We start from the raw sequence: 16033 nt of genomic DNA on the forward strand, positions 1-16033 counted from the left end.
ATGTTTTGTCACTGGTGTTAGAAGGCACAAAGGGATTTGTTACAAAGAGGCCTTGAGGTACCTTGCAACTATAAGTTTGCTGGTGGAACCCCAGAGCAAATCGCCAAAATTGCAGCTCTTTTCAGAAGCACTAATAGTAGTTTCTGGCATCCAATGACTTAAAGTTAGTAGTTGGGGATAAGTCACATGCTACCAATGAAAGTATGTCTTCAGCTACAGAAGACACATCAACTGCTGCCGAATGCAGTGGAGTTTCCAATCTAAATAATAGTGAGTCTGATGAGCTGCAATTGGGAGAGGGGGGTCAACATGAATGTAGAAAAGAATCAATCTACTAAGCAAAGAAGACAGTTTCTTGATGACATGTTGAAGAACTATAAGCAAGAGAAGTTAAAATGTAAACTACCTGTTCATACAAAACTTTTATGTTGGGCTAAAGAAGAGTTACAGATTAAGAAATTACTTGTAAAACAAATGGATAGGAAATATGAAGAAAACATGGAAAGAATGTCACGAAACATGAAAAAGCTTAGTGAGTCTGCTGATGGTACAGCAACAACCCCGCAATATGTACTCTTCCCAGTCTCCTCCCTTCCATTCCTATATGCAAGTCTCTCCTCGCTCATACAGTAATTGTAGCTCAACCATATCTTTCCTCCCCATTCAATGATTACGAAAACCAATGACATGTACAGTTCCCTTAAGTTTAATCATTGTGATTCTGTGTCATTATTAGGTTTAACTATTGTGATTACATTTCATTGTTGCATTTAATCATTCTTTATAATCATTTTTTATCCGTTAAAATAATCAGTTAATGCTCTTCTCACTCTTTTCCCTTCTATTTCATTACTGCTGGAAGATCGGTTCGTAGATAACAAAGGTTGAAAGTCACGATCATAGGTGATTCCCAACTTTATGGTTTCTTCATTGATTCATTATGTTATTCGCAGTAGTTATGCACAACAAAACAGGCATATGTAATAAAAGGTAAGTCATCCATGTTTTTATCCATTGTATGCTTTAAACATGCAAATCTAGCTTTTAATCGACCAAAAGCACATTCAGTAACATTTCTTGTGCTACACAATCTGAAATCAAAATACTGCTCTTGACGTTTCATTCCACCACCCGCATATTCCTTCATAATGTAAGGCATTAATGGGTAAGCTGGATCACCTATAATAAATATAGGTATATCTTCATCACAAATTCTTCGCTGGCATGGAGGTATAACTTCATTCTTTAAGAGTTCATTCAATCTGGACTGACTAAACATTCTAGCATCATGAACTGAGTCAGTCCATTTCACCACTACATTTAAAAAGCAACGAAAATAATCACAGAGAGCCTCAATGTTCAGAGAAAAATGAGATTTTCTATTTATATAATCTGATGAATTCAGTAATGGTTGCTTTATTTCAGTGCGTGCCATCTATGGCACTAAGGCACTGAGGAACTAAGTATGTGTGATAGAACTTTTCAACTTTCTCTGTCACTTTCTTCAGTAACAGGAAGTTTAACATACAGTGGTCCTAAATGTGTTGTGATCACTTTTGACACTCGTCTGATAATGATGGAACAACTTGATCGTGAAATACCAAAGGCATATGCCACTTTCCTTAACCTTCCCTCATGAGAAAGGTAATACAAAACTACAGTAACTTGAGTTTCAACAGTAACTGGGAAATGCATATAGGTGGTTTGACTTTTAATAAATGGTCCCAGTAGTGCACATAGCTCATACAAACTTGAACAAGACATTCTTAAATTCAACTCTTCCTCCACTACTCGAGCACACAAGTTTTTGACCAACAAGAAGTCCTACCTGGCCTAATCCAAAAGCTCATGGTTTGTCTTCTTACGACTTGGGGGCATAGCCCCCAGGTCATCCTATAATTGATTTTACCCACGTGCAATATATATATATATATATTTGATTGTATGTTAACACTTACATTTCTTCTATACATGTTGTATTAGAGAAATAACAAGCCTTAGCAACCACCCGCCCACATTACATAAGTGGGCGTGGTCATGGCAAACAAAATGGTAGTTTGGACTTGGGACAAAGTTATGATCATTCTAACAGTGAAAGAACATAGAGATATTGTCTAAAGTCTTTTCCGGAAGCATTAGAAGGTAGAGAGAACCTTCATAAATCTTAATAAGAATCCAGCTGTACTTGCAAGGTGGTTAAAACAATTATAGGAATATTTGTACACAGTTGCACATTTTCTCTTTTGGCGACTTTCTGCTATAATCATCTATACATTTAGCAGCTAGCACGTGCCTTTCATGGTAGAACTTCTGGTTATCCACGATTAAAGCCTGGTTAAGTTGCTGCAACACTACCAAACAGCGTAATAGCAGAAGCAGTAATACTAGCTTTTCTGCAATGTTTTGAGAGATTCACTGCTTTTTGTATTCATGTGTTTAGACAATGTTTGGATAAGTTTTTGTAGGTACCGTATTTACAGTTTTCATTTGGAAGTGCGTTTTCAAAAGAACAAGTTTTTCGCAGTTATATCACTGGTGATATGTAAACAACAAGTGCGAACTCATGTAAAAGTTTCCATTCACGACTGAAACCATTTCAGTGTCAATGTGGCCTAAGTACCTTAATGTATGTGTGTGTGTTTGTTTTGTACATATGAACATATATTCTCTCCTTCTTTATGAACAAAATCTCCCTTTTGGAGTGATAATAAAATCTACAATAATCACGCTCTTCGCAGTGATAATATCTGAGATCAGTAATAATCACACTCTTCGAAGTGATAAGATCAATAATAATGACGCTCTTCAGAGTGATGATCAGATAAAATTAATATGTTTTGTATGTTCCTACAATGTTTTTATAAAATGACATGTATATAATTCAAATTTTATTAGTAAGCAGGATTAGAGGACTTCATCTGTTGTAGTATCTGTTCTAAATCCTGCATCTATAGGCACAATGTCAGATTATTAACAAAGCAATCAAATTATCATTGCATTGACAGTATATTGGTATTAATAACTATTATTTCTAAACTTAAATGTTCTTTATTCTGTATTGTTACTGCCATTGCTTCTATTCTTTAAATATAATAGTACTAAAGACACTATTATTATCTATACTCTTGTATAGAAATGAAGAACAATAATATTAAAAACAATAAAAATAATGGTTACTTTTGGCGGCATTATTATTAATTCATTTAACTGAGGTAAAATTGCAGATAATAGGGATGATGAGCTTCTCAACAACGAACTTCTGCAAGGACTTGATCTAGGGCTCTGTTGTCGAGTCACTAATTTCTTGTAGATACTAACTTGCATTTATCTACTTTTACAGGAAGTTAATATGCATTCTGATCCTCCAACGCCAAGACAACAAGTACCAATACTTCCACTTGCTGAAAATCAAGAACAAGAAGGTGGCGAAGGCCATCGTCTATTACATCCTCTAGAAAAGGATGTGGGTGGGGATGGTAACATTGACAACAATGAGCTAGACAACAGAGGAGATTGGGCTCAAAGAGAAAGAGGCAGGGGAAAGACTAGGACAAGGCAGGGGAGGATTAGAAAGTTGCACAGGAGGACTAGGACGAGGCAGGGGAGGACTACAAAGTTGCAGGGGAGGACTAGGAAGAGGCAGTGGAGAACGAAGAGGCACATGTAACCATGATCAGAACCATAGCCGTGGGAGGTGGAGGCCATATCAGTGCCAATGGAGAAGAACTAGATACAGCTGGGGAAATTTTAGAGGAGGCAATTATAGTGGAGGAGCAGCAGGTGGAGCGAAAAATGTTTAGCTACTTGTTGAGATAATTAGATTATTAATTGATAGTTGTCGTAATTCTAGGTTTCAGTAAGTAATAGTTGTACATGTAAGTATTTTAGGTTTATTTTAACTGCAAATTATATTTTATTGTCATCGTAACATTTTTAATGTAAATTGGCAGCCACATTTTTTAACATTCTTAACTATTATTATTATTATCAATAATTATTGTTATAATTTAGTTTAATGTCATCATACCAATATTATTTTATTGTTTTAAAATAGTAAACATCATGTTCTTATCTTTTGCTGTCTACAAAATAAGTAAAAATTGTTTATTACAATGAGGACATTACTACAATGTACATGTACATTACCATGTTTTTTAGAGATTACTTCTCCACTAAAACTGTCACTAGAAATACATTATAGACATAAAAACGACACACTATACACTATAGACATACAAGCACATAATAAACATACAAATTATAATACACTTAATGATACTAATATCAGTTATCCTCACTCTGAAGAGCATGATTATTTTTCATCGTATCATTACTCCTAAGAGCGTGATTGTATTGATCTCAATTATCATCACTCCGAAGAACGTGATTAAAAGTGATCTTATCACTCTGAAGAGTGTGATTATTGATTTTATCATCACTCTGAAGAGCGTGATTTTGTTCAGAAAGAGAGTGAGATGGAGAGAGAAAGCATATATACACATATTGTACACACACACCTAGTCTACATGCATACATGACTATCACATACAAATATAATACAAACAATACTTACAAACACACTATAAACACATAAAAATAATATGTACAGTATCACACATTCACATAAATTTGTACAAAGTCAGATTGTACTTCTGGGCCCACCTTTTATCCCCAATCTCCATTCCATTGTTATGAATAGAGTCAAGAGTGTTATAAATTATTACAATAGTATCTATTACAGAACTTTTGTGGTTTTAATTATTCATATACTGTAATATGTATTTTTTTGACTATCCCAGAAGACACATCATGATCAAGTACATGTACAGCATGTGAATGTAAATGTATAATACATAATTATGTAACACGTACGTCTGTTATTCCTGCTGATCTGAACGCATTCTTGATTATATTGGGATTGGCTTGCACATAGTCATAAAACAACTTAAACCATTGTGCCCCAAGAGGCTTCATTGTAGAAAGCCATTGTAGTGCTGGAGTTTTCAGTGTTTTCCTAGGCTTTGCATAGTTTAAGTGAGTACCACTCAATGAACTTGTTCCTCATGAAGTCCTTGCAAGGTTTGTTCACCTATATGTCCAATGGCTGTAGCAAAATGAATGTTGTTTTCCATTAGGAGGTCAATGGTAGACAGGCATATCTGACCTTTAAAAATGTCATAAATGACCAAGGCTGGATATGGAAATGATACATGGCTCTGAGGTAATTGGGACCTGATATTCTCAATGTATGGGACAATGACTGTACTGATGAATTCCTTCATTGTAATTTCATTTGCCCAGTGGTTTTCAGTATGGGTAATGTGCTAGTTGGCAGGGAAAGTGACACCGTTTAGGAGACAAGCTGTAGTATTACCAGCTTAATATAATTGGAGCAGTAAAAACACTCCACTCAGTGACGCTTCAAATACAGCGGTGATTTGTCCCATTCCAACAACTTCTACACACCTAAAACGTGATGGAGCCATAGTCCAGGATGACCCAGCCACAACAGATATTCCTGTCTGATTCCAATTAATAAGCTATTCACTAGGAATATCCTCCATTACCACAGATGTCTTTATATTGGCAAGGAAATTTAAGAAATAAGACTAAAAAGCTACATGAAACTCAATGGTGTTGTAGACATCACTCTAGAGCAGCTATTTAACTACTTTTCCTGCTGTTCTCTTAACTTTACAGGCCAGTTCGAAGGATCAGACAGGGTCAGGGCAAAAGAAGCTACAGGTATTTTGTGAGGTATCACAGTGTTGACTTTAATTTCCTGCCTAGTAGTGTATAACCATTTGTTTGGTATTTCTGCACATCTTTCAGTCTACTTCAAGCTAAATCTATTAAACTTAATAGTGCAGTAACTAAAATTGAAAAAGTAATTCCTTTGAGAAGTTCAGATCAAAATCACAGTGGGCTTTGTTATGACAAGAAAGTTTATTTTCTATCATGTGTGTAGCGATGCTGTAGAAAGACAGCCACAAAGTTGAAGTCAAACACAAAACAACTTCCTACTCATTTGTCTGACCCTCTATTTACTGAAGCAATAGGTACCTCAATTTTAGGATCTGATTTTTCTTTTGGGATTTGCAAGAATGAACTTTACTACCCAACTCTTGACAACATAGTCAAATATAAATACACCATTTAGTGATGCCAATTTAACTCTAATGGAGTGTAGTGATTCACTCTTTCCTCTTTTTTTAACTTTTTCTGGAGACAGATTTGTAGAATGAGCTTCTGAAACTGTACCAAGTACTGTTAGATGGCTTAGAGGAGCAAGTTCTAACTTTTAAAAGCTTTGTAAAGAAGTAGCCATTTTGTACTGATACTAACAATTGCTGTAATTTACAAGAGGTGTTGCTACCATTTGAAACAGCATTTTAAATGATTGAAAAGGCCATTATCATTGCTGTGACAATTGAAACAAGTACAGCCACAGTAGAGCGTAGTTTCTTTACCTTAAAAATAATCCTTAATTGTCTTCATTCTACAAAGAGCCAAACTTGTTTAGATTACATTGATCTATGTATGTGGCAAGATATAGGAACTTCAGGAGTATATTAATGTCTAACTTTACCGATAATGGTGGTTACTTGGTAATACGCTAGTGCATGGTAGAGCTTCCCAATACAATCACTATAATCTTAACATTATTAAGATAATTAAAACTCAAGAGAAAAACTGTATCTGTTGACTATATGCTATTCTATTCATCTGGCTATGTAACTTATAATAGCACTAGTACTGCTATTTTTAAAGCTGAAGACAGTAAAGGAACAACCATCTAGTGCCTCCATGGTTACAGGCCAGATTGCAGTTATAAAGGTAACATTTCATCTGTAATGCAGTAATAATGCCAATGGTGACAGCAGTAACAAGCAGTAATAACAATGTTAATGGAGGTAACAGTGGTAACGTAGGCAACACTGTAACTGTGGCAACAGAGGTAATAATGGTATGTGAGGTAAAAATAGCATCAGAGGTACATATACAACAATGATAACATAGCTAACGGTGGTATAGACGTAACACAATATCAACGGTAGCTGTTCTGGCACTGTATTGTAGCAGCAGTAGTTACAGAGGTAAAGTGGTAACTGAGGTACAGCTGTAGCAGTGGTAGCAGAGGTGACAGTGGTAACAAAGGTAACACTGGTGACAGAGGTTACCCTGGTAACTGCAATAATTGAGGTATCAGAGGTTCCTGTTGTCTACTTATGATATGCTGCAGATCTAAGCATCCATGGTATGTACAAATTTATCATTTTATTTTTTATTGCTACACATTTAGTATTTGGAAATGCTACTGGCACATTTAAAGCAAAAGGTGAAAGAGAGCAGAAAGAGGAAACCGTAGGCTTTAGAGGATTAATTTTCATTTGACTGAGTGTAAGTGTAATTACAATCTAAATAGAAATATTGTAAAAAATAATACAAGGTACAATAAATAATTATCGCAATTTCTATAGTTTTACAAAAAATCATTAAATTCATTAATAATTCATTTTCACTATATTTGTCTAACTGCCATTTTCTCCCAAGTTTGTAGCATTGTGAAATGTACTCTTTTCTTCTTTTCACCATGCGGTGAAGGATAAAATGATAGTGAACTTTGGGCATTGAACAGAATGTCTTGTACCTGCTTAACCAAGCAAATGTCTTTTCACATCCTATTGTGTTTAGATCAGGTTTTTATCCTTTCTGGGTCATACACTTCCATACATTTGGGATCGACGTGGTTTTTTATATGCAGTGATTCTGTTATTTTGTTGATGTCCTTCCAAATATACTTTGGTCGCCTATAAGGAATATTGAAATATATTGTGATGTTTACTTTGTTCATGCGATCAGTTTAGGTTGGATATGATACATGGCAATATCAAATCTTTTTTCACAGCTGTTAAATTATCTAAGTGACACATTATCATAGCTAAATGTAACTTCTGTCTATTCCTTTGTTCCCAAATGCTGCTATTAGCCATATCAGTACAAGTGAAACACCTGAGCTGGACCCTCAGACCTTAATGAATATACCACTGACTACTGTGTGGTATAACTCACTCATAGAGTGGCTACTACATTTGAATGTGTCCACCTCCAATTGATTGGACAAAAATTCCTCTCATCCATTTGTGCTGCTTCTTTTTTTCCCCGGTTTCTTTGTTGCGTAATGTTTGAGTCTTTTGATCTTCACCAGAGTCCAATGAACTGACTTGTGGCGGATCAGTTCATGTTTTGCATGTACCTATAGAAAAATAGTCATATAATTTAATCAAACAGAAGTAATGCATGTGCCTTTTCTTTTTTTGTACATAACTAATTACCTTGACAATCACCAACTGACCTAGTCTGCATATTATGACTTTGTAATACAGGTGTTGTTAACAAAAATCACATTAATTTACTAGTGATGACATGTGTAGTATACCGTATACTGTTTTTATTTTTGTGGTGAGAAATTTTAACTCTCACATTTCTAAGATTTTGCGGAATTAATTTTCACAAAATTGTTTGCAGGCTGCACCACATGATAATGGAGAGCAGAAATTCGCGGTGAAAATTTTTTGTGAATGTTCACCAAACCACGATATTCACAAACACATTTTACCACGAAAATAAACTAGTATACGTTACTTAATTGAGCTACCTTTTGCAATATACTTACTCAACTTACAAGGAATTTCGTCCTCACTTGCAACTTTGCAATGTTCCTTACAAAATGCCACATCATGTTCTTGCTGATTTAGGCAGGCATCAACATAACTCAAAGCACAATCAAATCCAGAAAATTTCTGTGGTACTTTTTGCATGCATACAGGGACCAATCTTGCAATTACCATAAATAACATAATGCTGCCCACAAAAAAGAGTGATGGTAAAATATAGAATTAATGTAGTATCCCTCTACTTTTGCAGTCTGTAGTACATTATCTATGGTCATTAACAGGATCAGCTCTAATGTTACCTACTTCCATTACTCTATCTTTATCTTGTGCCTTTTAGAATGTTTTATGGCCAGTTCACTTATCTCATATTCCACTTCTCAATTTCAAAATGCACTAGCTACAGTCTTCCTACATAAATCTGCTTCAAAGAGTTTTGCTTATTTTATACATAAATACAGTTATGTCAGTTACTCTTATACCTACCCTGTGAATCTAGCCTTTATCTTATAAAAGAAAGCATTTTTTTCATGCAAAGTCTTATTATATACTTCGCTTTAGAAGTGGTCCAACGTAATCTCCGTGTGCAGTTCAAAAAATATTGTAATCTATTAAGTCGACTTCCGACTTATTTGTTGCATAAGAAAATGAGTTGTAACGACTTCAATTTTAATAGCTTAATTATTTAATTTTAGAGCCTGGTTGACAAAAATTAGAGTTGATTTATGGTAATTATTTAAAAAATTAATTTACCCAGCAGCTATTGTCATGGCATAGCAATTCCGACTTATTAAAGCAACCTTGGTGCAGCTATTAAGTAGCGTTGTTCATTGCAGTACTCGTATCCACAGTCAGTGTTACCATAATGATCACATCTGTAGTTTAGACCAAATGAATTACATTTAAGAGTAAACTTCTTGGTTGGCAACGGTCCATTCCATCAATTTCCATGTGAAACAAATAACATTAACTGGTTGATTGTGTGTAGTTAACTTGTCACCACTTGACAAGCATGATTTCAGAGGAGGTGCCAAGAACATAAGATATGGATCCTTAAATGAATTTGTTGAAATAAGAAGCTATCAACAAAGGATATTCAGATTGGTGAGTCAATTTATTTTTAATTACTCTGAAGTTTCATCTACATGGTTTAATTATAGGCTTTTAAACAAGGCGCTCTTTTCACAAGTAAACTAATTTCTCATGCAGAGAAGTATCATCTGTCACCACTTAGCCACTATAAGTCAATTCTCTTCATGGTTTTCTCTATAGGATCAAAATTACTGATGGGCACATGAAGTGAGTTAATTATCAAAATCAGTTTCATTACAATAAAGCTGATGGACAATAGAATTTAAAGCATATTGGTGAAAGTAAAATTTTCCTGCCACCATTTTGGGTAGTCTCGCTTAGCCAGATCCAACACCTTTTTGACAATTGGACCGCGGGGTTTGGGTCTGGTGCACTGCCTAACATAATATCATTCTGAAAGAACAGAAATGCCTTTTATTGATGAAATATATGGGTTGCATCAGCATGGCGTCACAATAAAATGGATGGATGCTATCATTAATGTGCACTGTAAGCCTAACTTAACTTTAAAAGAGAAGCAAAAGGAGGCAGAAATTGATACCTTATTTTCTGGGAAAGATGTTTCGCTACATTCGGTTGAAGTCCAGGCAGGATATAAACTTTCTGTAGCCAGTAGGAGGCCAGCTAATAATCGAGTAGTTATGCTCTTCTAACCTCTCTTGTGACTGGACCAGACTTCATTAGTTGAGCTGGTTTCATTGCTGAGGCATCAAAGAAAAACCATTAAAAACGTCCAAAGCATCTGCTGAAGTTGAACTCTGGCTTTGTCCAAAATGAAGCTTTCTTTGTTCCTTCTATGACATCTGCAGCACTAAAGAACCAGCAACTCATCACTACTAAGTTAGTGCTTCAAGCTTGCTGCAGCCTGTACTTGATTGTTGGTTCATGCCTTATTTCAAACAAGAGTATATTTATTGTTGAAATTGTATTATTGTAATAAAACAAAAATCAATTATGACTCAAATTACATCATTTATTTGCTACACGTGTTTCCCAGAGTGCCACTGGAAGTCTGGCGGTGTTCAGAACGAAGTGATCTAGGGCAGTGCACCAGACCCGAAATCCTGCCACTCAAATGTCAAAAAGGGATTGGGTCCGGCTATGTGAGACTACATTTTCGGTTTCATGTTGACTATGAATTAATGTCGCGCTGCATTAATTAGTCTTAGAATGAGTACATAATAATAGGGTGAGTGTCATACAGACTTATGCCGGCTGCTACATTCTAGCATATTATTTATTTGACTCTCAATGTGAAAATTGGCAGCGTCTTTGTGTCTTTATTTGCCTGTCACTGCAACAGGCTTGTCATTCCAAATGTCAAGTGACTATTAAGCTTCCTAAACGTAGATAGCGAAAGAAGTCATCTTTCACCAATATGATGTCTTCCAACTTGTTTCAGCCTCATAACGTGCTCATGGTGAATCCTCTCACGCCTATAATAATTGTAAATGTGTGAAACGTTAGATTCCTATATATCAAAGAAATATACTGATGTAAACAACATGCCATTATATAGCAAGCTGCTGTAGGTTGTTGGATACTCTCCCGAATATTATGTAATCTTGGTGTTACTAACAAGGAAAGATTATTTCGTTCACCCCAAGGGTGAGACTATAAGCTAAGTATACATGACAATGCAATATTGTTGTTTTTGTGCTTCTTAACTGGTCTTATTGAAGTTTAAGTGCCATGCAAATGTAGATACTTGATGGTGGTTGGTAATTGTTAGCAAGTTTGCCATAGCATACAGCAGTTTTTGGAGAAAAATCTCTTTTCACATTTGCTCTACAAAGAACTGTTGAAACTATGACTGGAAGTGCAAAATGGTGGTAAGAAACTTCTATGATTGATGAATACAGACAAACACTATGAGTGTTAGCGAGGAAAGCCATACATGTAATGAAGTGTAGCATTGATATTACATGATGGTAGTTTGGAATCACTATAAGCCTACATGTAGCTGATTGAGATTGAATTGGCACCAGCATCGCAATATTACTTTGCTTATTGTCACATTTTAATTTTATTCCTTTTCTTTATTCCAGAAACGGCTTTGTTGCTAATGAATCGGCATACATTTCGCCCTCCTTTTGAAAACATGCCAGAGAAAAACACCCAGGAATAAGGAGATAAAAAGTCCCTTACGACATGTGGGCACTGTTTATTTTTGATATGGCCTAGTCTTTCTGTGAAGATCCTGATCATCATAAAGAATATGTTGTGACACGTTTAGGTCGTCAACTTAATTGAAATGTCTGGGCTTTTGGTTCCAATGTTCATGTTGATATCCTAGGGAACTTACTTGAAAATAAAACTCTTGGTAAGCAGGGTTTCATACTAGAATTTCTATTTTGGGTAGGTTAAACCGAGGTGGCAGAAGGTTACCCGGAACATTATAGATTTGAGGTTTCCATATTGCGACTTTTTGCTAAATGCTAATCTTGGACAAGCCATTATAAACATTATCTCATATACAAATTAAGGACTTTTTAATTTTTTTGGTTTCAGAACTTTCATTTCTGCAATTAAAAATTTTGGGATAACATACAATGATATGCTATTTGATGGAAGCAGGGAAACCTAAAGTTTGAAAGAATACTAAATTTTTGGTGATTGGCTGGTTTTAATTCAGACCATGCCACAGGCTATGGTTTAAATGTGGTAGATTTTTGTTTTGGTGGATGCACTGGATTCACAAAAATTATTCTGTTCACAATACATGCATAATGGTGCTAGATCTAACTATGGTAGCTATGCATTTTAGTTATTTTTGCATTTTAAGTCACAAAAGTACATCATGAGACTCATTTGTGAAACCATAATGTAACTATGTGCTTTATTATTATTCCTTTGATTTATGCTAGTCTTAATGACCCTGAGACATATTTCTAAGAAGACTAAGATAGATCTATCAAAGCAATTAAAGCATTGAATTGTTTATGATTGCATGTGTGATATCACAATCAATACTCTATTACTGACTATTTACTGTTCATATGGAAGTGTTGCATGATATTATCTATTGATTTATTATTCCTGTTCATTGGCTACTGCAACAATAACTTTGCCACTACAACTCTCTAGATTAGTCGATGTTATACGTGCCGATCATCGATGTTTAAAGAATGACTTTTAAAGCAGCTTTGCTGCAATTGCAGTCTTTGTTTCCTAACTTTACTATGGGCCATTTCTAAACCAACATGAGGAATGTTCATTCTTACTTTGACAAACTGAAGAAAGTGGCACAGGTACATGTAGTATCAACCTATACTCAATTGTAAGTGTGTAACCACTTTTTTTTTTTATGAAGCACTACTAATTTGAAGATAGTTTTATCCCTGTTTGGCATTACAGATAAGCATTGCATTGGCCACAAGACATCAGTTTTATCAACGACTATAAATATCCAATTTCCCGAGATAAAATTAAATTTTAAAGAATTGATTTTAATCTATTTTTTAACGTCAAAAAAAATTAGAAAAATTACTAAGATATTAGATAAAATCAGATTTTTTACAAAATATGATTTTAAAAATGCCAAACCGTTGAATTGTATAATTTTTTTAATCAGAACAAAAAGAAATTTTCCTGCTGTCGGAAAAAGTTAAAAGAAATTATGAACGTATTTTTAAATATTCCTAGTATTGTTGAAAAAATTCAGAAAAAACTTTTAAAAATATTATAACTGTGAAGAAAATGTAAAAATTAAATTAATAAAAATAAATTCTTGAACATCAAGAAAAAATTTAATTGATATTTTCAATATTCAGAATAAATTCGAATCAATCTCCCCACGCTGTCTTAAAATAAAGTGCAAAATATTTTTAAAGTTAGAATTATTTTTAAAAAATATAATGCATCTAACAATTTAAAAAACAATTGAAAATATTTGAAAATCATCACATATTAGATAAAATTTTTAAAAATAATACAATAATTGGCAGTAATTGGAATGAATTCAAAATTATATGTTAATAAACGGAAGGAATTAAGTTACAATTAAAAATGATTAAAAAATATTCCAAAGCAGACAGAAAAATTAGTAAACATTGTATAAGAGAGATAATCAGAATCATTTTCTGACAACTCCAAATAAATTACAAAATGAATTATCAGGAAAAAATCTTACAATTTTAAAGCACTGATGAAAAATAATAAAAGATTTAAAATAATATATTTGGAAGTAGTCCCGATCTGTCAAAAGAAGCAATATCCAAGCTGTTAAAAAAAATTTGGGTAAAAAGTATGAGAATGTAATTGAAAGTATTTAGAAAAATATAGAAGTTTAAACATTATAACATTTGACAAAAATTTAATTATTTGGAAATAATCAAATAATTCAGAAGCCTCTGCATATAATCATTCACTCCTTTTAAATTAGAAATAATAATAAAAATGCCTAATAATTTTAATAAATGATTTATTTTTTTTTAATTGAAAAAAACAGTTTGAGCACTCAGACTGTTAAAAAATTCGGAAAAAAATCTAGAGCTGTCTGAAAAAATTTAAAATTTAATAAATGACAGAAAATTTTGTGTCCAGAAACAATTTAAGTTATTTGTTAAACCATTGGAAAAAATGGAAACAAATTTGCAAATGCTGTTGGATAATAAACAAAATTAATTTTTTAAATATTTGGAATTAATTGAAAAAAATTCCAAAGTGTCTAAAAAATTAGTCAATTTTTTTAAATTAATGGAAATCATCAAAAGGTAGTCCCATACTATCACAAATAATTAGAATCCATCACTAAAATAATTTGAAAGGTTCCTGATTTGTTAATCAGAATAGGTAAAATAATAATTGGAAATATAAAATTTTTCTGAAGCTCAAAAACAATTAGAAAATAATTTTGAGAGTTCAAAAAATCCTAAGAAGTTTTGAATATTACATAAAATTGAAAAAAAAGAAGTTGGGTGAAATCAAAAGAAATTAAGATAATTAGAAATATTCTGAATCTTTTGAACAAAATCGGAATAAAATTATATTTTTCAGCTGTAAATATTAATGGTCACGGCTTTGATTCGGATTAGCCATCAGACATGCTGCCTGTGGGATTGTGAACTCATTATTTAGTTAAATTCTAGGTGGATGGAAGAACTCTGCCTTTACTTGGTTTATTCTGACTTCACTTTCACCAACTCTCCTTTCTTGCCAATAATTGTTTACTTCGGTTTTGTGTTTGTCCAACACACGGTAATTTGCCTCTGAGTGTAAGTTTTCGTTTCGTTTTTGGTTTTTTATTGCTATACTTTCTCTTGTGTGGGACTTGTCATATGTCTTGTTTTCCCCTGCCCCTATCAACCTTACATTGCTTGGGGAATAGAATGCCTTTGATACGTCTGGCAGTGTGGGTCCCTATCACCCACACCCCCATCAATGTTTGGTCTGCCTGTGACCATCATGAGGCTCTGCTACTCCCTCCAGGTCGGAAGTTACTCTGTAGAAACCGTTCCTCTTACCCAAGGGTGATGCCATGTCCTTATTGCACACACTGCATGATGGGTGTGAAAACTTTTTGTTGGCCATCCTCAGGTTGGGATTCTATTCCCATTGGGATGCCAAAACCACTAAGTTCCTTGGACCCCTTAAGTTCCTGATACACATCGGGATAATGGTCCTTGGATTAGGGGCTTGATGGTTTAAGAGCTTGAGTGTTCAGTGGCTGGGGAGGGGCACAGGACAATACCTTGCAGATAGCGCAAGTATGCCAATACCCTTTTGCTCTTGAAATCATGAACAATATAAGGTAACAGCTTCCATTGCAGGTACAATGAGAGCGGCACTTGTGAAATTTCAAAAACCTCACCCTCTTTAAAAGGTTTCCAGCGGCTTTATGATGTATAGTTTAAATTTCCATTAGAGACTGATCAGGCTGAGTTGTTATGATTTGAGGTTCTATTGAGATAATGGTTCATACCATTCTTCGTTTTCAAAATAATTTATTCATTGAGTATTAACCATTATAACCTGAGGAAATGAATTAGAACATTGTCACAGTGACAAGTACCACAACCAATTTTGAGAAAGATGCATGCATTGCAATGGAAAATACTTATTGCAAGTGCTTGAATGGGCTTCACCTGGGAGACATGTAGAGAAACTAAGGTATCCTGGTCTTGAAAACACAGACTACCGATATTTATCGTATGAAATAGTTAAATTTCAAGAAAATGTGAGTAATGGCCTCTTTTATGGACACTCATTGAACTCAGCACGAGTTTATTTACAAGAAGCCAATGGTAAATAGTATAAAATTTATC

At 34.2% G+C, this 16033-nt stretch overlaps 1 protein-coding gene across 1 annotated transcript in view; it reads right to left on the minus strand.

Moving 5' to 3' along the window:
- Positions 1-943: 943 nt before the first annotated feature.
- Positions 944-16033, minus strand: part of LOC105313462 (protein ALP1-like) — a 20432-nt gene continuing 5342 nt past the window's right edge. The window contains exon 2 of the mRNA XM_011406913.1: positions 944-1314. Within this exon, the coding sequence (XP_011405215.1) occupies positions 944-1314 (371 nt within the window). The remainder of the gene's footprint in view (positions 1315-16033) is intronic.

This window comes from Amphimedon queenslandica, unplaced genomic scaffold (assembly GCF_000090795.2).
Source record: "Amphimedon queenslandica unplaced genomic scaffold, v1.1 AMPQUscaffold_13300, whole genome shotgun sequence".
Lineage (NCBI taxonomy): Eukaryota > Metazoa > Porifera > Demospongiae > Haplosclerida > Niphatidae > Amphimedon > Amphimedon queenslandica.